General features: G+C 40.8%; 1 protein-coding gene across 3 annotated transcripts in view; it reads left to right on the forward strand.

Moving 5' to 3' along the window:
* LOC132825807 (neural proliferation differentiation and control protein 1-like) overlaps positions 1 to 21,929 on the forward strand; it is a 199,906-nt gene extending 177,977 nt beyond the window's left edge. For all 3 annotated transcript variants that reach the window (XM_060841297.1, XM_060841295.1, XM_060841296.1), the window contains 7 exons: positions 147 to 257; positions 5,718 to 5,897; positions 12,953 to 13,019; positions 14,303 to 14,390; positions 15,785 to 15,864; positions 16,421 to 16,520; positions 18,157 to 21,929. In XM_060841297.1, the coding sequence (XP_060697280.1) occupies positions 147 to 257; positions 5,718 to 5,897; positions 12,953 to 13,019; positions 14,303 to 14,390; positions 15,785 to 15,864; positions 16,421 to 16,520; positions 18,157 to 18,228 (698 nt within the window). In that variant the 3' untranslated portion in view covers positions 18,229 to 21,929. The remainder of the gene's footprint in view (positions 1 to 146; positions 258 to 5,717; positions 5,898 to 12,952; positions 13,020 to 14,302; positions 14,391 to 15,784; positions 15,865 to 16,420; positions 16,521 to 18,156) is intronic.
* The last annotated feature ends 286 nt before the right edge of the window (positions 21,930 to 22,215 follow it).

A 22,215-nucleotide genomic window follows, 5' to 3' on the forward strand; every position in this document is an offset into this window, starting at 1 on the left:
TGATTAGCTGTAATTTAAGTGGATCGGAGCCTGTTTGCCCTATAAGGTAATCAGCACTTCATAGCAGATTGATTTTCTGATCTCTCTCATTCTCATTTCAAACACTTCAAAGTTTGGTGTATTCAGATTTTTTTTTGCTCCCTTAGGGATACGTCATGGATCCTCTGATATCGATGGTGATATTGATTACATAGCATCACTCTTAGCCAAAAAAGAGAGTACGCCACATACACAACAACTGGCGGCAGCGGCAGAGAGTAAGTACACTGCACACAGACTGACAGAAGGCTTCAGATCAAACTCGAACTGTGAAATAGTTGTTTTGAGACCCTTTGTGTCCTTTGTTTGAGGCCCCTGCAGTGTTTTGTTCCTCTGTTTAAAGGCATTGCTGCAGGCAGATTCTATCATTGCCATTACTTGCTGTAAAATGGCCCACTTTGATCTGTTGCCGTGACAATTGCAGGGTTACATGAACTAGGACTGGGTGTGCCTGCTGTTGTCTATTGACACGAGACTGTCAACAGTGAAAGCAGTACAGGAATGAATGGAGGTTTCACTACCTCCCATACACTGCCTAGCTTATTCAGAATTTTGGATTGTTAGCATAATGTCTTGCTTACCTATTTCCTCTAATTTTGTGGACTACTTTTAAATTAGATTAGGTTCCTTACAGTGTGGAAACATTTCTGCCACCTCCAAAAATACCCCACCACAAGGGATATATTTCCCTCCCCACCCCTTTCCGCCTTCCGCAAAGACCGTTCCCTCCGTGACTACTTGGTCAGGTCCATGCCCCCCTACAACTCACTCTCCCATCCTGGCACCTTCCCCTGCTACCGCAGGAACTGTAAAACCTATGCCCACACCTTCTCCCTCACCTCTATCCAAGGCCCTAAAGGAGCCTTCCACATTCATCAAAGTTTTACCTGCACATCCACCAATATCATTTATTGTATCCGTTGCTCGAGATGCGGTCTCCTCTACATTGGGGAGACTGGACGCCTCCTAGCAGAGCGCTTTAGGGAATATCTCTGGGACACCCGCACCAAACAACCACTTCGCCCTGTGGCCCAACATTTCAAGTCCCCCTCCCACTCTGCCGAGGACATGGAGGTCCTGGGCCTCCTTCACTGCCGCTCCCTCACCACCAGACGCTTGGAGGAAGAACGCCTCATCTTCCGCCTCGGAACACTTCAACCCCAGGGCATCAATGTGGACTTCAACAGTTTCCTCATTTCCCCTTCCCGTACCTCACCCCAGTTCCAAACTTCCAGCTCAGCACTGTCCCCATGACTTGTCCGGACTTGTCCTACCTGCCTATCTCCTTTTCCACCTATCCACTCCACCCTCTCCTCCCTGACCTATCACCTTCATCCCCTCCCCCACTCACCCATTGTACTCTATGCTACTTTCTCCCCCCCCCACCCTCCTCTAGCTTATCTCTCCACACTTCAGGCTCTCTGCCTTTATTCCTGATGAAGGGCTTTTGCCCGAAACGTTGATTTTGCTGCTCCTTGGATGCTGCCTGAACTGCTGTGCTCTTCCAGTACCACTAATCCAGAATCCAGCACAGGTTAACATCCTGCTCTGGCTGAGGTCTTGCTTCTCAAACTTGAACTCACCTGAGGCTTGGCGACTCGCACATCAAATTCACCACTAATTGTCTTTCTCTAATGGAAGAGTAGCCCTGTGGTCATCTGGAACTATGGTGTGTCTTCCAACAATGATGAAACCTGCATACTCACAGTTTCCAACTTTCTCCAAAAGTGGCTCGATGGTAGGAAGCAGAGAGTGATGGTTGAAGGTTGTTTCTTGGACTGGAGGCCTGTAAGTAGTGGTGTGCCATAGGGTTCAGTGCTGGGACCTTTGTTATTTTTATTTACATAAATGATCTGGATGTGAATGTACAAGGCATGATCAGTAAGTTTGCGGATGATACAAAATTAGGAGGTATCGTTGATAGTGAGGAAGGTTATCAAAAATTGCAGAGGGATCTTGGTCAAGTACGGAAGTGGGCTGAGGATTTGGCAAATGCAATTCAGTGCAGATAAGTGTGAGGTATTAAACTTTGTAAAGTCAAACCAAGGCAGGAATTATACAGTAAATGGTCAGGTCCTGAGGTGTGTTGTGGAACAGAGGGACCTAGGAGCATAAGTATATAGTTCTTTGAAAGCGGCGTCGTAGGTACACAGGGTGGTGAAGAAGGCTTTAGCTTACTGGCCTTCATTGGTCAAGGCATTGAGCTTAGGAATTGGGATGTTGTGTTACAGTTGTATAAGTTGTTGCTGAAGCCGCACTTAGAGTATTGTGTACAGTTTGGGTCACCCTGTTATAGAAAAGACATAGTTAAACTGGAAAGTGTGCAAAAAAGCTTTAGAATATAGAACATAGAATGTTACAGCGCTGTGTAGGCCCGTCAGCCTTCAATGTTGTGCCGACCTGCAAAATTAATCTGATGCCCACCTAACCTACAGCATTCCATTATTATCCATATGTATTTCCAATGCCCATTTAAATGCCCTTAACATTGGCGAGTCAACTACTGTCGTAGGCAGGCTGTTCCATGCCCCTACTACTCTCCGAGTAAAAAAACTACCCAAATATATCTGTCCCAAATCTATGACCCCTCAATTTAAAGCTCTGTCCCCTCGTGTTAGCCTTCACCATTTGAGGTAAATGGCTCTTATCTAATCCTCTGATTACTTTATATGTCTCGATTAGCTCACCTCTTAACCTTCTTCTCTCCCAACGAAATCGGCCGCAGTTCCCTCAGTCTTTCCTTGTAAGACCTTCCTTCCAAACCAGGCAATATCCTGGTAAATCACCTCTGAGCTCTTTCCAAAACTTCCACACCCTTCCTGTAATGGGGTGACCAGAACTGCACGGAATATTCCAAGTGCGGCCTTACCAGTGTCTTGTACAGCTGAAGCATGACCTCATGGCTTCAAAACTCAATCCCGCTACCAATAAACACCAACACACCATATGCCTTAACAACCCTATCAACCTGGCTGGCAATCTTCAGGGATTTATGCACCTGGACACAGATCTCTCTGTTCATTCACACTGCCAAGAATTTTACCATTAGCCCAGTATTCTGCGTTGCAAGCACTAATAGGCCTGAGTTATTAGGAGAGGTTGGCCAGTATAGGATTTTATTCCTTGGAACGTAAGAGAATGAGGGGTGACCTAATTGAGGTGAATAAAATCATGAAGGACATAGAATGAATGGTGTATAGTCTTTTGTTCCCTGGGATGGGGAATTGAAAACTAGAGGGCCTAAATTGAAGTTGAGAGGGGAAAGATTTATGAAGGACCTGAGGGGCAACTACTTCACACAGAATAAAGCATATGTAGAATCGGCTACCAGAGAAAATGGTTGAGGCAGGTACAAAAGCAACATTTAAAAAACATTTGGAGAGGTACATGGATGGAAAGGTACATGGATAGGTACATCCCAACCAAATCTAGTCCCACCTGCCAGCACGTGGCCCATATCCCTCCAAACCCTTCCTATTCATATACCCATCCAAATACCTCTTAAATGTTGCAACTATACCAGCCTCCACCACATCCTCTGGCAGCTCATTCCATACACATACCACTCTGAGTGAAAAAGTTGCTCCGTAGGTCTTTTTTGTCGGCATGACTCTATGACTCTATGATATCTGGTCGGCATGGATGAGTTGAACTGAAGGGTCTGTTTCTGTGACTCTAATTGGAACTAGCTGAGTGGGCACCATGGTCAGCATGGACCAGTTTGGGCTGAAGGACTTGTTTCCATGTTGTATTACTTTGACTCTTAATTCCATTAGGCCCAGCTTTAAACACAACCTCTGAGTTTGCCGTTTTGATGGTACTTTTTTCTCTGGCTTGATTCCCAACTATTCAGATATTTAGGAGTATTTTTCACCATCAAAACGTACATTTTAATTCATGGTACCAGGAATAGGATGCTTTTAGTTAAATGTAGAAACTAGAAAAGCTTGGATGCTCTGCTTAGAGATTTAATAGAGTACTTCAAAGCTGTATGATTTACTTATAATAAAATATGCAAAGAGGACAATCAGTGACCAGAGTGGACAGATTTAAGATCATTGGCAATTTGTTCATGGGAGGTGGGCATCGGACACTAGGTCAGAATTTATTGTCCATCCCTAATTGATTAGAGAGCAGATCAGATTAAACCACATTGCTATAATTCTGGAGTCACATAGACCCTGAAGAACATTCCTGAACTAAATGGAAACCAGACCATAATCAGTAATGGTTACATGGTTGCCATTTTGTTCACTTTTTACTTGATTTCTTCCCCCAGAGAGTGGTGAACCTGTGGAATTCATTACCACAGGAAGTAGATGATGCCAAAACATTGAATATATTCAAGAAGCCGCTAGATATAACACTTGGAGCAAATGAGGTCAGAGGGTATAGGGAGAAAGCAGGAATAGGCTATTGAGTTGGATGATCAGCCATGATCATGTTGAATGGCAGAGCAGGCTCAAAGGGCAGAATGGCCTCCTCCTGCTCCTATCTTCTGTGTTTCTGTATATGATCTGGAGTACACTGTCTGAAAAGATGGTGGAAGCAGATTTCATGTCCAAAAACAAACTGGATAAATATTTGAAGGTGAAACTTGCAGGGCTATGAGGCAGCATAAGGCAGTAAATTTGAAGTTGCACACTTGTATGTTTAAAAATTTTATAACTGCTTATGTTTGGTTATCCAGTTAAAATGTGTAGGTGTGACAAAATCATTTTGAAATGAATGGACACAGTTTAGGACTATAGGGAAAGTTACATTGACAGTGCCTGAAACGGCAGAATAAGGTGCGGAAGTATAGTTGATTAGGCGCTAGAGTAGAAGGAACTCGGGAACAGTGATGAGCTTTGTGGTAATTTCATTTGGATTAGGCATTGTTGAGGAATAAGCTGCAAGGTGCAGAAGGTTGAATTGGGCACTTATTAATGACTGCAGAAAACACCACAGCAGCAGCCTAAACCTTGAGAAAGCAGCCTAAACCTTGAATAGCAGCAAAGCAATAAATTTAAGCACTATATTACTTTCTTTTCACGAATTATCACTATTTTAAAAACAAAAACATGATGAGTTCATGCTGATCTTTGTCCCTAAACCAGAAAGGCTGGTGAAAAATGAGCACTTCCTGTAGTAAAGGGCATGTCTGGAGTGTGTTGTGCAAGGATTTGATTGGATATTCTTCTAAGGTGCTGACAGTCATTGGATGAGGATGCATTTTTGAGCAAGACAAGTGCATCACGAAGATTTGCTGCTGCTTTCAAGGGGAGACAGAAATCAGAAGGCCTCAGCAATGGCCACTTGCACAATGCAGCATTATTAAACATTGTATTTGCATTAAAAATAAATGTCACCTTCACTCTGTAAAGTGACGTCCTGGTGTAATCCAAGAGAATAGACCTGTAGCAGTTTGAGAGAAAGAGGTCCCTGAGAGTAGGTTAGAATTGATCTTCCCTGCAGTAAAACTGAAGGACATCCTTTATCATGCTGGTCTGCAACATCACGTAGAGGTGGGACTGCCTTGCACTGCAAGGAGTAGAGCCATCTCCCACAACCCTGCGATTCAGAGGTATCAGACCTTCATTGCTCTGGCACATCTTATTTATACTTTGCTTCAAACAAATATTGAGATGGATCTTTTATCAAGTAGCAACTTGTAATCATTATTGTACATTTAACAGCTGGCAAGAATAAACCTGCTAACTTAAAAGATGAATCGCAAGGGATTCGTGCAGACATATCATCCAATAAAGAAATGTTATCAACCACAGCAAGTGCACCCCCAAACGTTCCTGGTAAAGTGGCAGAAATAAAGAGTATTCCAAAGAGAGATGTTCCTTTCACTGATGCCATTCTACTCAGTAAGTATGCATTGTATTTCAAAAAACACCTGCATGCGTTAGGTTTTTGCATATGATTGATCAAAAGCCCAGAGAATATAGACATACCACAAAAAATACAATCTACTAGAGCCGTACAAGCAATAGCTGAATCAGTACAGGAAATATTTGGGGAATTACTAATGGGTCCTGAGCAAAAGAAGGGATAATAATCAATCACCATTCCTCATCCAGATTATCCCTATTATGGAGAGAGTCTGACTGCCCAATGTCCTATCTAAGCAGTGGGTTAACTGGTGGGGGGGGGTCAGCTATCACTTTGAGCCTTTCCAGGGCTGCATCAAAAACCCTTGCAGGCTATTACGACAGATGTGCGCGCGCGCGCGCACACACGCGCGCACACACACACACACACAGTGATATTACTGAGTTTAACATTTGTTAATATCTTAGCTGAAGCTAAATAGCCTTGGAACCATACTAAAGTTACAGGACAGAAAGAGGCCATCCTGCCCATCAAGTCTGTGCCAGCTGAATAAACTGGTTGCTCATTCTATCTTTGACAGCACCTGATTCACAGCCTTGCAGGTTACAGTGCCTCAGGAGCAAACCCAGCTTCCTTTTTAAATGAAATGAAGGTTTCCACCTCAACCATCAACCCGGAATATGAATTTTATACACCAACCACCCTCTGGCTGAGCAAGTTTTCCTCAAGTCCTTTTTAATGCCTTACTAATCACCTTTTATTCTGCGTCCATCATCACCCCCCCCACCTCCACTTTCCCACCTTACTAACTGACCTCTCCACTGGGGCGGGGGAGGGGGGGGCGATTGGGGGGGGGGGGGGGAGGTTTTCTTGTCCACTCTATCCAAGCCCATTATTAATTTTTTACATCTTAAAATGATAGATTTCACATGGGTGACAGTAATCCATGCTACTGCTGGTAGCACTGGTCAGTAATAGAAGTAATTCTTATCAGAGCAGCATACAATTATACATGGTGTAGTTCCTACTAATCTGAACTCGTTTTTTTTTAAAGGTAAGGGTTAGCTTTGTTGTGGTGTTAAAGTAATTTTAGATATTTTTTGACACCCACAATACCTGAACAACATTTATCAGAGAGAATTCGGTCTGCTCAGCTTTCCCTCCTATTAACCATTCTGTGAATCTCAAAGCCATTAATATATGTTAGTAAAGAAAATCCAAAAAGGTACTGAATATGGCTGTCAAAGCTTTGCTTGAATCTCTCAGCAGCACTTGGATTAATCATTATTGTACTTTAGATTGCAGATGCCTCAAAACCTGAAACCAATTGACACATAGCCTCAAGACTGTATAAATTTTCAAATTGTCATGGTGTTGATAGTTTCATTACCACAGAAGTCCCAGTTTAGTGATCATACATCCACACTTTAACTTGACAGCCCTCACTTATATTACTGTTAATCGCAGGCTGGTAAATTGTGAGGTAATATCCAACTGTTGAGTGAACATGTCAGGTAGCATATAAAAACAGTCCTGTTGTTTACTTTTGCAAAGAAAAGCTTGTACCCTCATTTATGAAAGGCTATCAGGAATTGAGTGAGTTATTCAGGTCTGATTACCAATGTTCCAAAGTCTAGTCTGCAAGTTTTCCACTCAAGCTTCAGACACAGGGGGAACATATTTTTAAGGATACCTTCCATCCTGTGTCTCAGTGATTTTAAGAAGAAGAATTATCTTTTTAAATGACATTCTGGGTAATCCAAGGTGGAGGACGGGAAAAGTTTCTGGCTGTAAGAGCTTTTTTTTGAGGTATGTTATGTGTTGGAGGGGATTTCCTTGAATTCCAGGAGCAGTAATTACTGTTTTAGATGCTGTTGCATTGTCTTGGAACTTTGGAAAATAAAAGTCAAAACAACAGCAGACAAGGGAGAAGCGCAGACAAAGGAAACACATGGTGAGGACAATGCAGGAGAGAGAGAGAGAACCTGCACAGTTACGGCCTTTGCTGTTTGAATTTGTGTATCGCTGTACATCGGAGTGCATCTGGGGAAAATTAACAAACAGTGAAATTCTCAACTAATCTTGGAGGAACTGTTGGGCGAAGTTCACAGCACAGAATCAGATAAGTTAATTGTTGTTTTAAGTCTGTCCAAGAGAAAGGCTGTAGCAGTGAGTATAGTGGATTTTTTTCTTGATTATGTTTTTTGGAGACAAGTCTCTTGATTAAACTTAAAATATAAGCCATAGCTATTAATTTAACCTGGGGCAGTGTCTGTAGAGGAATAAGACGGTGTTATTTTCTGGGTCTGTAGATTGTGAACGAGCAAAAATAGCCTTTGCAGTGATACATATTACTTGTCAGATTTGGGAGTTTAAAGAGAGTTTAAGGGTTATTGTGGATTATATCTGCCATAAATGCTGTTGGATGCGAATCTTATCAGATCGAGTGGATCGGTTGGAGAGACAGATAGCAGCGATGAGGAATTTGCAACAGCAACAGTATGTGATGGATGGCAGTTATAGGAAGGGGGAAAAGTGTCAGATATAGTCACCTAGATGGGATAACTCCAGGAAATGTAAGAGAGATAGGCAGCTAGTGCAGGAGTCTTTTGTGGATATACCCATTTCAAACAGGTGTGCTGTTTTGGAAAATGTAGGGGGTGATGGATTCTGAGGGGAACGTAGCACGGACAGCCAAGTTTCTGGTATTGAGACTGGCTCGAATGCAACAAGGGGTACGTCGGCTTCCAAGAGATCAATTGTGTTAGGGGATTCTTAGTCAGAGGTACAGCCGAGGAAAAGCAGAGTGCTAGGATCAAGGATGTCTCAGAGAGGGTGCAGAATGTTCTCACGGGGGAGAGGAGCCAGCAGGAGGTCATTGTCCACATTGAAACCAACAACATTGGAAGGGAAAAGATTGAGATTCTGAAGGGCGATTACAGAGAGTTAGGCAGGATTTAAAAAGGAGGTCCTCAATGGTAGTAATATCAAGATTACTCCCAGCGCTACGAGCTAGTGAGGACAGGAATAGGAGGATAGAGCAGATGAATGCATGGCTGAGGAGCTGGTGTATGGGAGAAGGATTCACATTTTTGGATCATTGGAATCTCTTTTGGGGTAAAAGTGACCTGTACAAGAAGGACGGATTGCACCTAAATTGGAAGGGGACTAATATACTGGCAGGGAAATTTGCTAGAACTGCTTGGGAGGATTTAATCTAGTAAGGTGGGGGGGGGGTGGGACCCAAGGAGATAGTGAGGAAAGAGATCGATCTGAGACGGGTACAGCTCTGAAAAGAAGTGAGTCAAACAGTCAGGGCAGGCAGGGACAAGATAGGACTAATAAATTAAACTGCATTTATTTCAATGCAAGGGGCATAACAGGAAAGGCAGAACTCAGGGCATGGTTAGGAACATGGGACTGGGATATCATAGCAATCACGGAAACATGGCTCAGGGATGGGCAGGACTGGCAGCTTAATGTTCCAGGATACAAATGCTACAGGAAGGATAGAAAGGGAGGCAAGAGAGGAGAGGGAGTGGCATTTTTGATAAGGGATAGCATTACAGCTGTGCTGAGGGAGGATATTCCCAGAAATACATCCAGGGAAGTTATTTGGGTGGAACTGAGAAATAAGGAAGGGATGATCACTTTATATAGACCCCCCAATAGTCAGAGGGAAATTGAGAAACAAACTTGTAAGGAGATCTCCGCTATCTGTAAGAATAATAGGGTAGTTATGGTAGGGGATTTTAACTTTCCAAACATCGACTTGGACTGCCATAGTGTTAAAGGTTTAGATAGAGAGGAATTTCTTAAGTGTGTACAAGACAATTTTCTGATTCAGTATGTAAATATACCTACTAGAGAAGGTGCAAAACTTGACCTACTCTTGGGAAATAAGGCAGACCACTTTGGGGCCAGCGACCATAATTCTATTCGTTTTAAAGTATGATGGAAAAGGATAGACCAGATCTAAAAGTTGAAGTTCGAAATTGGAGAAAGGCCAATGTTGACGGTATTAGGCAAGAACTTTCGAAAGCTGATTGGAGGCAGATGTTCGCAGGTAAAGGGACAGCTGGAAAATGGGAAGCCTTCAGAAATGAGATAACAACAATCCAGAGAAAGTATATTCCTGTCAGGGTGAAAGGGAAGGCTGGTAGGTATAGGGAATGCTGGATGACTAAAGAAATTGAGGGGGTCTGATTAAGAAAAAGAAGGAAGCATATATCAGTTTTGGACAGGAGAGATCGACTGAATCCTTAGAAGAGTATAAAGTAAGTAGGAGTATACTTAAGAGGGAAATCAGGAGGGCAAAACGGGGACATGAGATAGCTTTGGAAAATAGTGTAAAGGAGAATCCAAAGTGTTGTTACAAATATATTGAGGACAAAAGGGTAACTAGGGAGAGAATTGGGCCCCTCAAAGATCAGCAAGGCGGCCTTTGTGTGGAGCCTCAGAAAATGGGGGAGATACTAAATGAATATTTTGCATCAGTATTTAGTGTAGAAAAGGATATGGAAGATATAGACTGTTGGGAAATAGATGGTGACATCTTGCAAAATGTCCAGATTACAGAGGAAGGAAGTGCTGGATGTCTTGAAACGGTGAAAGGTGGATAAATCCCCAGGACCTGATCAGGTGTGGGAAGCTAGAGAAGTGATTGCTGGGCCTTTGGCTGAGATATTTGTATCATCAATAGTCACAGGTGTCCCGGAAGACTGGAGGTTAGCAAACGGGGTGCCACTGTTTAAGAAGGGCGGTAAAGACAAGCCAGGGAATTATAGACCAGTGAGCCTGACCTCGGTGGTGGGCAAATTGTTGGAGGGAATCCTGAGGAACAGGATGTACATGTATTTGGAAAGGCAAGGACTGATTTGGGATAGTCAACATGGCTTTGTGCATGGGAAATCATGTCTCGCAAACTTGATTGAGTTTTTTGAAGAAGTAACAAAGAAGATTAATGAGGGCAGAGCAGTAAATGTGATCTACATGGACTTCAGTAAGGTGTTCGACAAGGTTCCCCATGGGAGACTGATTAGCAAGGTTAGGTCTCATGGAATACAGAAAGAACTAGCCATTTAGATACAGAACTGGCTCAAAGGTAGAAGACAGAAGGTGGTGGTGGAGGGTTGTTTTTCAGACTGGAGGCCTGTGACCAGTGGAGTGCCACAAGGATCGATGTTGAGCCCTCTACTTTTGGTCATTTGCATAAATGATTTGGATGCGAGCATAAGAGGCACAGTTAGTAAGTTTGCAGATGACACCAAAATTGGAGATATAGTGGACAGCGAAGAGGATTACCTCAGATTACAACAGGATCTGGACCAGATGAGCCAATGGGCTGAAGTGGCAGATGGAGTTTAATTCAGATAAATGCGAGGTGCTGCATTTTGGGAAAGCAAATCAGAGCAGGACTTATACACTTAATGGTAAGGTCCTAGGGAGTGTTGCTGAACAAAGAGACCTTGGAGTGCAGGTTCATAGCTCCTTGAAAGTGGAGTCACAGGTAGATAGGATAGTGAAGAAGGCATTTGTTATGCTTTCCTTTATTGATCAGAGTATTGAGTACAGGAGTTTGGAGGTCATGTTGCGGCTGTACAGGACATTGTTTAGGCCACTGTTGGAATGTTGCATGCAAATCTAGTCTCTTTCCTATCGGAAAGATGTTGTGAAACTTGAAAAGGTTCAGAAAAGATTTACAAGGATGTTGCTAAGGTTGGAGGATCTGAGCTGCAGGGAGAGGCTGAACAGGATGGGGCTGTTTTCCCTGGAACGTCGGAGCCTGAGGGGTGACCTTATAGAGGTTTACAAAATTATGAGGGGCGTGGATAGGATAAATAGGCAAAGTCTTTTCCCTGGAGTCGGGGGGTACAGAACTAGAGGATATAGGTTTAGGGTGAGGGGTGAAAGATACAAAAGAGACCTCCAGGGGCAACTTTTTCTCGCAGAGGGTGGTACGTGTATGGAGTGAGCTGCCAGCGGATGTGGTGGAGGCTGGTACAATTGCAATATTTAAGAGGCATTTGGATGGGTATATGAATAGGAAGGGTTTGGAGGGATATGGGCCGGGTGCTGGCAGGTGGGACTAAGTTGCGTTGGGATATCTGGTTGGCATGGACGGGTTGGACCGAAGGGTTTGTTTCCATGCAGTACATCTCTATGACTCTATGTTCGTGCCGTTGCTCTAATACTTCAGACCACTATGCTTTGGGTAATCCAAGATGGAGGACGGGAAAAAGTTGTGGCTGTAAGAGCTGCTCCTTTTTTTTTGAGGTATTTTAGGTATTAGTGTGCTGTCCAACAGAAAGCTGTTTTTAGTAAGCACTTGGAAACCCGACCTTTATATTCTATTTAATTTTGGTATTTAGATTTCTTGAAGATAATTAGCCTGGTAGCAACCATGCAATTTACTTATAATAATTCCTCTTGAAACTATGTTTACGGTGCAAGGGTGAATAGTGAATGTTTACAGCTAGTTCTGAAGGACCAGATCTCACTTTTTAGAGTTATTAAATTAACTGTCACCTTGTACCTCAATTCTGTATTTATTAGTGAATTGCCCTCTCAGTATGTTATCAGTTATGGCTATTATTTCATGTATAGCATTTGCTGTCGGTTGGCTCACTTTTTTTTACTGACTTTTGGTGTGTGGTGATTGGGAATAAAATTGGCAGCTTCTCATTCTACCAATAGTAGAACTGTATCAATTTTACACAGTACAATTGATGTCTGGAGGACTTGAGCATTCATTTTATTCTGGGACTTATATGGAACACTAAGTGTGTAAAATACAATGGTCACTAATTTGGTAGAATTTTGGTGCTTCAAAAATATGGGTGGCTAATTATGAAAATGTTGTGTGGTTGGAGAGCGAATTCTTCTCCATGGAAGATGCTACCTTTTGAGATTTTCACATACTTAACTATCCACTAAATACCCCTTGAACAGGTGAGCAGTTAAGTGGTTAGTCAAGTTAAATTTGATAATGTAACAGTTTTATATATTTAGATTGTATGAAATGTAGAGAAGGCCTGTCAAGTGCAGATCTTTTGAAAATTATTGACATTTGTCATTCTTCATTCCTCAGCTTTGATCATTGTATGCACAGTGGCGGGGGTCTCTGGACTGATCATTGCTGGCATCTGCTGGTACAGGTAATGTTCAAGTTGCTAATCGAGGCGGATGAAGCAAATTGGAAGTTCAGAAATAATAGAATTTCATGACTCTAGAGTTCAAATGCATTGTTCCCCTCTCTAGTCCAAAACTGAGCTGTCAAATGGTTTTGGGGTCATGGCTGGTATTTCAGATTTCATTTGAGGATCTATAAAGACTAAGTTTTGAAAGACTGGACAATATGACCTTTGGGTACAACTGAGAATGGATCTTAAATTAAGAAATAAACTAAATTTGGACTACTTTACACTCTGTGATGGTACAATAAAGAGGTAGATGGTGGTATTACTAAAAGGCAAATTCAGGGTGGTTTTAAGAAAATTCTTCAAATAAAGAATGATTACTGCATTGAATAGACTTCTGAATTGGGAGTTTGAGGCAAATGCCCTGAATTTCTTTGGCACAAGTAGATTGTAAAATGGATGCAGTGAACTTTAGGCCTTACTAGCCATGGGCTAGTGCCTCTACATTAGAGACCTCTACACCAATTTACATACTTCTGAAAACCCACTCACAATTGTTGCTTTGCTCAAAATTGAGCAAGTCTCAGACATCATTTTGCAAATAAAATAAATAGAACAACTAGAGTCATTATCTGTGAACGGTAGTGTAATAGAATGCAGAATCTGGCCACGACAGCACTATGGGCAAATACTGAGCTAAGTGGAAGACCCATATGTGTGTATGTCACCTCGGACAATCTTCGTCTTTCAGAATCCAGTTGAAAGATTTGATAGCATTGGATCTCTGGGTGTAGGACAGATGTAAAAAATGTATGAAGGGGATGAAGGAAGTTTGTCATGATGCATGGAAAAGAAAATCTCTGCAGATTTTGACCTTGATAAATTCAATTAGAATGCTATAAGCATGCTTTGTGAAGTCTAGCTATGCTGGGGCTGGGGATTATAGCTTTACAAGTATTTTTCTTGCCAGCAATGTATAACACACTGTTGAAAATTGAATGTATCCAATGTTCCTGTTATATTCTCTTTCCTTCCAAAAATACCTGCCTGTACTAGAAAACAAGCATTCTGAGGCCAGGCATCCGCATGATTGCCATTCTTCTTCCATATTTCCAAAATATAATTCTTGACAGCTTTCTCAATTGTTATGTCCATGCTGGTGCACTTTTCAGATTTTGCTTGGGTTATGATCGGGCAGGCATGGATCTGTCAATAAGAACATGATTAAGTCAAATAAATGGCATTTAAGTAATTTCTCTGTAACCTATGTTTTTACTTGATTTTTAAAAAATTAATTCTAGATTACAAAAAGAGGTGAGATTAACTCAGAAAGCAGACTATCCAGGCTATGGTATAATTGGATCTAACACGCAACCTGAGAAACCCTTGGTAAGTTCAGAAGAAAATGGTATTTAAATTATACATAATCTGCGCTCAGATTTTTTAAATTCATTCATGGGATGAGGGCATTCTTCCCTAAATGATCTTAATGAACCAGGAAGGTTATAAATACAGTCCAAGCCTTGAGTGGTGTTGGTAAATTGATTTGCTGTCTTGCTGAGACACAGTTTCAACAATGGGGAAGATAGGACCTTAACCAACCAAAAACAAGGTTTCTATCTGCTTTCCAAATCTGAGCAACCTACCTTCTACCTGACCTGCTTCCTTTCAATTCTTAAAACACCTGACCAGCTGGTTTTAAAATATAAATCGTGGGAGCTTTATGTGAATGCGATCTTGTCTCTAAGTCAGACATTTGAGATTTTGGCATTCAAATCTAACCGTGAGTTTGTAATGGAGACTGACTGTAGGATAATACTGAGGTGCATTGAGTTATTGGAAGAATCATCCTCAGGTATCAACCTGAGCTCCATTTGTCTATGTCAGTGTCCACATGAATTCTAAAAATCCCTATAGCCCTTTTTGAACAACAAGGATATCTCCCAGCCGTTTGACAAATGTATGTCCATCAACCAACATCAGGTTGAGCAGATTCTTGCTTCTGGGATCCTGTTTTGTGTGAAGTGCCTGCCATGTTTTCCTACATCACTGCAGCTGTAATTTGAATATCTCATTTCATGGAACTGATTATTTCTAAGAAATGCAATAGAAATTCAAGTTACTTTTCACAGATTCTCAACCAAAAGAAGACCATTTTAAAAATGTATGTCTTTACCTGTTACCTGTAGCATCCAACTAGGAAAAGCCATGATTATGAGAGCATAGTGACCATATTATTGGCTGCTGAATAGAGTAAACTCCTTGCTTCCGAGTTATGATAGGTTGCCATCCAAAACTGAACTGATTTGAGTCTCAACTGGGCTGTTTATGTACTTTCTGAATCCACAATTCTTAGCATAACTTTGTGGCCAGTTTCACATGCACTGACCTGTCCACAATTTTGAATCCACATTAGTTTCTGTCACACTAAATGGCATCAAAATAATGTCACCGAATTCTAAAAGGACATTGATTAGAGACATTTCAGCATGAGACTCTGAGAGAGGCCTTGTCAATTTTATTTACACAGCAGCATGTCCTGTCTGAAAGAGTCATGGGAACAGATTACAAGTAATTTACAAAGGGAATTAGACATATACTTAATAAAAAGTTTTCAGTCTGCAGAGGAATGGGGCTAAATAGATGGGTGCTATGAGATTCTATTACACTAGTCTTTTGCTAATTGGAATTTAAGTGTTTAGTGTGTGATAACCAAATAAAGGTGCCGAAAACATTTTATGCACATCTTCATTTTTTTTAAAAATGTGCCCTTGCTTGAACAGAGTGGTGACAAGAAGCTGGCACAGAGTGCCCAGATGTACCACTACCAACATCAGAAGCAGCAGATGCTATCAATGGAGAAGTGAGTATTCAGATCCATTATGTACTGATAATCTTTCTCATAATATATATGAAACTGCAGTTAAATTAAGCAATCATGTTGCTCAATGCTGTGCCAATTCTAAAGTAGTTTTGATAGTCAGAAAACCGCATTTGTTAGGAACAGAGGTATAATATGGAATTTTCCAGTCACCTCATGCAGTTCAAGTGAGCAAGTTGGTCAAGTATAAGTCAAGATGTGCATCTAATTCAAACATCAAGTGGATAGGATGGGAAACATTGACCGAGTCGACAGCAGCTAAAACCAATGGGCAGGAGGGTGTGTGTAAAGTGGGAGGTAGAGGAATTTCAGGAGGGGACCTTCTGTTCCTTTTGGCATGTTAACTAGACTGTGCTAATTGGTCTATTTACTTTGAATCTTGATGGCTGTACAGCAGCTGTGTGTCAGCACATAGCTAGTGTACAAGAGCTGTACATTGTGGGGGAGAGAAAGTGGGAGTGGATGGAGAGAGGGCAGATGATAGACATTGCACAGAAGAATAATATAATTAGCTGTTTTCTTTTTTGAAAAAATTTAGAAATAAGGATGAATCCAAAGTACCCGAATCAGCGACAGAATCTGAGGGAGAGAATGAAGATGGCGATTTCACAGTCTATGAATGTCCAGGACTGGCTCCAGTAAGTGCTAGAGAATGAGAATATTACTAGGGACACCAATAATGTAAGGAAAGCTGTACTTTTTCTGACTTTAGATTGTAGGTATGTAGGTATTCTATTTCAAAGGAGCTTGTGGTATTGTGTCATTCTATACATATGCGGAGTAAATAATCTCAAACGTCCACTCCATCACCATGTGGAGATGCAGAAGGATTTGGCTAGCAATTTAAACTGCACATTTTGATGGCACAACGCGATTAATTCTCAAATATGATCTGCTTTGGACAATTTTAAAAATCCATTATACCATTTGAATAAAAATAAGGAATGTTCCTTATAACCTGGCCAACATTCTATCCAGTACATTCTATCCACCTGACTGAACACATTTTCTGACTGTACATTTGTTTTCTTTTTGTGGCGCCTTATCAACATCAGCCAGCTTACATTTACCAGCAGACCAACATTAATTGATTTTGTAAATGCTAATTAGCATCCTGAGACTATGATCAGGTGCTATATTCAGGTTAATTTCTTTCTTATCATTACCCAGTCACCCCAACTGAAAGAAAAAGATTTGTAATGATATTGTGTCTTCCTGATCTTACATTGCACCAATTCCATTGCAAACAATGAATATTGTTTTGAAGTATGGTTACTGTGATAATGCACAATGGTTGTACACTGCATGTTCTATAAACAATGTGATGATGACCAAAGTTTTTTTTGTTGTTGTTTGAAGGATAAATATAGAGAATAGAGAACTCTCCATTTTTTAGTATTGTTGCCATGGGATATATCTGGATGAAGGCACAGTTGGGTCTCACTTTAATGTCACATCCAAAAGAATATCAACACTCCCTTGGTTCTGCTATGCAGTATCTATCTGGATTTTGTGTTCAAGTCAGTATGGGATTTAAACCCCAATTCAAAGACAAGATTGCTGCTGACTGATCCATAGCTGACACTGACTTGCAGGCATACAGTTGGCCAGCATGATTGGATCAGGACCATTGTGATGGCTTTTGCAGTTGATATGCCTACCAGTGTCATACTGCCTGCAGGGGAACAGCTTCCATAATAACTCTTGCAGAGGATAGGGGAGAATTTACAGAAAAGGGATCGGGGGTGGGGAAGCTGTTTCTGTGGAGTGTTAAAATGTGACTTAATTCTGTGTTTCTGATGGGTTTTCACAATTTAAGGATAAATGAATTGTGTCATTAAGAAGATTGAACAAGTTTTACTGCAGTTTCAGTCACTGATGCTATTATTACTGCTGCTTGTGAATAAGATGCTCGTAGGACAATGTGGTGGGGTGCGGGTGATGAGGGGAGAACTCCACCAGGCTTTTCTTATGTAAATGCACTTCACAGCTAGGCAAAGACAGCAGATATTAGCCATATTATTACATCTTTACAGGCCCATTAACTTGCAGGCTTCTCTAAACAGTGGGGTCTGTGATTGAACAGCTAGTTCCTGTTAGATTCACACCCATTCGCAAGTCTCTTTTGCTTACTTTCTGAAGACTAAACCTTTTCAGGTAGGTAGAAGATTCTGAATGGGAATAGCCACTAGGCAGGTCTCAATAGCACACCCATTTCCTCTGAATCTTCCTGCTGGGTCTCACCTCTCAGCTTTTCTTTTTCTCTTGTCACAGACCGGGGAAATGGAGGTCAAGAATCCACTTTTTGATGATTCATCCCTGCATCATCCACCGCTCAGTAACTAGACAACCTGGTATCTCTCTGGACTATGAAACTTCAAAGAGGGAGAAGTATCTGCAGTTCCAAAAGATCGTTCAACTGTGCACCAAAAGACTGTTTTGCTTCCAATGGCCTCTTTCGTTCTGTTTCTGACTGTTGAGGAAATCCATCCCCCTACCCCAATCTAAACTCTGGTAATAGTCTTTAATCACACCACCACTGTGATCACCACACATTTTCAGCTTCCTTGACCTGACATGTTTGGCAGATCAAGAGAATGTTATGGTGCGTTTCTTGTTACCCAGTGATCATCTCGTTTCTGAAAGAGAACAGAATGTATGACGGTTCAAAGGAAAGTATTAAGAAGGTGACCGTTGTCCCTCAGTGGTTTGCACACACAGGTGTGTGTGCTGCAGACAAACTAGGTACATGTTTGTCCATTCAGCCAATTTCCCAACACTCCTGAGTGTGGTGTGATACTTGTCTACATCTGACCAGAAAGTAATCATTGAAAGTGAAACTTGCTCCATAACAGTGTCATTTCACTGTGCTTTGTAGTGGTCAGCTGCAGTTGCTAAATGTAGCTGCCTCTTTACTGGGGAAGAGTTGATGATGTTTCATTCTTTCAAATTGTAATCTGTTAGGACTCTTCACAGCATCAATCATCTAAAAGCTCAGATGTCACTGATTTTCCATTGCAGTAGGTTATTATAAATAACTTGTCAAATTGTGGTGAACTGCCAGCTGTCTTGAACCTTGATGTAAGTAACTCAATGGGGCAGTTATCAAATGTCAGTACTCATAAGGATGAGAGCAAAACACTTGTACCACTGAAGCTCATCCTTATTGACTCTTTTAATTGTATTGGCCAAGTATTCATTTTGTAATCTTGTAATGCACAACTATTCTACTGATACTTCCAAAGCATCAACTGAAATCATTTCACCATCCATTAAAACTGATGAAGCATATAAGAGCCAAAGCTCCTTAATATTGGAATACAATAAAACCATGGTGTGATTGATAGGTGATGATGAAGCAGGACACAATTGAATGGACCACACTCCTTAACCACTCAGTTTATGTATGTGAGATTTTCACTAGTAACTAAGTGTTACCTCTTTAATGACAATTTAGGGTGGTATTAGTCTGTTAGTGTAGAGAGGTGCTATTGTCACCAACTGTGCTCTATTTCTTACTCCCATCCATTCCCGGTCCTGCAAATTGCATGAACTTCCATTATTAGATTGATAGGAGAGTTATACAAAGCATTCAACTTTCAGTTGTGACTGACACAAAGCATACAGACTGATGGTGATACCGGTCAGTCCCAGATTTTAATCAAGAGGTACCAACTTCAGAGCTGCATGTTGAACTTTGTGACTGCTGGTGATAAATTGGGTTTGTCTGGCTGACCATGAGAAACCCAGAGACTGAGAATTCAAATCCCAAAACAACAGGTTTATGATGTTGACTTAATTCACTCTGGTAATTTGTAAGGCAAAAGCCAGAAACGGATGATAGATTGTTATAATATTTCAACCTGCCTCTTCTATCTGTTCCATCCTAGACATTACTGTAGACCATAGCTGCTGATTGACTCTTGACTCCCCCACAAATATCCTAGCAAGCACATGTACAAACAAGTAGCACACCAACTACTGCCTCCTGGTAACTGCCAATGAGGTGCAACAAATGTTGCCTCACCAGCATTCCAAGAATAATTTTTCAAATTAAAATCTAATTTCTAATCTAATTAAGATCTAATCAGGTTAGTGCTTGCTAACTGATTTGAACAGTACAGATCCAACAAATCTAAATTATTTGAAGACCCCAACAACTTCTACACCTCTTACCAAGCTGAAGTTTTATTCCTGGAAGTAGGGCATCCCTAAAGTGGATACACATTAAACTTCAGTAGTTCAGGTCCAGGTGAAAAGGTCTTTGTTTCTCAACTGGGGAAAGAAGACGTCTATATATTAGTTATATAATTGCCTTGGTAACTATTTGATTTTCTTGTGTAAATGTAATATAGCAGAAACCTGTTGTGAGAGATGTTAAAAAAGGAGATAAAGGTTATATCTAGATTGTATAAATTGGTTGGTCAGATTTTAATCTAAATAAGAGCATTTATGAAGTAATTTATGTGCAAGTTTATAGAAATTAGCTTAATATTTAGATTTTGTTTATGGGGCTTACCTGAAGTTTTATTCCTAAATTTTTATTTCAAAGAGCTTTATTTTAAAGGGACTGGATTCATAAGCTGTTTTTGCTGGTGATGCTTCAATATTGAATCCTGTAGCAGTCAGTTAATTTCATAATATTTTGTGTTCTGCAAACTTTATGCAGGCTCCACAATGTACAGAGCCCAGTGCAGGAGCCAGATTAATCCCACTGGCTCACTTGATTGTTTCTAACAATTACAAGAGCCTGTCTATGACCCAAAGTTGGACCTACTCACTGTAATTACTCATTACGATTCTGCTGAAAAGGTCAGTTTAACCACGATCAAGCAGTTTAAACTATTATCAACAGGAAAAATATTGAATATTCTGTGCTATAACTAATCTATGATAAAATGAAAATGTAAAATGATGGAGATGTACAGCTAATGGATCAGCATCTGGGGGAGATAAAGGATTAACACTTGTGTTTATTCTTAAAATCCTTCAGCATAAGTGGGACCATTTGACGCATTAATCTTACGTTGGCTCTTTAAAAGAGCTATCCCACTGATCGCAATCTCCTGCTCTCCCCTCCTCTCTCTTTCCACCCCCCCCCCCACCCCGCCCTGAATTTTTATTTCAAAAGATAACTTGCAGGCTTCAGATAGTTTTGACACATTTGAATGTAACCAAATCCACAAATGAGCTGCTAAATTGAAGCCATCAGCCAGGAAACTCTTCAGTCTTCTTACATAATTTTAATAATTGAAACAGTAAGACCAGAAACAACAGTAATTTTATTTTCCAAAATATCCATAGCAAGAGTAAATAGTTAACCTGATGGAAGTACCCCAGTGGAGCAGTTTGGCTTAAACTGTTACCAATCATGCCAACATCAAAACCTACCTGGAATTGGTTGCCTTCTGCATAAAGGGAAGTTCAGTGAAAAATTCCTCCAGATGGTGTTCATTTTGATTCTTGAATTGCTAAGCTGCAGATTCCATTCCATTGTAACTCAATGAATAGAAATATGCTTTCATTTAAACAGGAATATGAACATTGATGAGATGGCTAATGTTAAATATTTCCTTTTCGGAGGAAGCATGTAATGGTTAGATGGGAAATTAGTTGAATTGAGTTGCATGGTGCACTGTGGGAGAATGAAGAGATTCCAGAATGCAGATCGATAATGCTTGCATAAGACAAATGCTTTGGATCAGACTTTTGATATTCTCACTCTGTTTCTTCTTCCCTCTCTTGTTCTTATGGGATTGGCCACATGGACCATGGTGATCTTTAACATTCCAATGATCTGATCCGTATTTGTCTTTTGCCACTTCATGTATTTATTATCTATCTATTCATTTTTATTTCAGTTGTCTTCATTTCTAGTATATTTCGTTTTCCCAAGTTAGGTCACCACAATTTAAAATACCCGTTCTTACATTATGTTTATTGTATTTTTCAGTGAAAATAAATTAATTTGTTGAAGATCTATTTTTTTTTTGGCCCTGTTTCCTGTGGTATTATTGAACATAAATAAAATGGCTTTTTTCACTGGATTTTGACGATCTCCAAACTTCTTTTTGTAGTTTATTCACACCGTGGAACCCCACAGACTGTGTGCAATACGGTTCATTAAAGAATTGGGGTCAACCATGATTCAATTGCCAACATTTCTGCTTATAACTAAAACAATCGTGGGTTTAAATTCCACACCAGACGCTTGAGCATTAGGTTTAGATTGACACATTTGTCTCACATTTTGTTCTAGTTCTTCTGGGAATTATTTTGGATACCTTTTTATTGGGACTTTCTGCTGTGGGGAGGACAATCCCAAACTCTGCA

This window comes from Hemiscyllium ocellatum, chromosome 21, assembly GCF_020745735.1.
Source record: "Hemiscyllium ocellatum isolate sHemOce1 chromosome 21, sHemOce1.pat.X.cur, whole genome shotgun sequence".
In the NCBI taxonomy this organism is placed as follows: Eukaryota; Metazoa; Chordata; class Chondrichthyes; order Orectolobiformes; family Hemiscylliidae; genus Hemiscyllium; species Hemiscyllium ocellatum.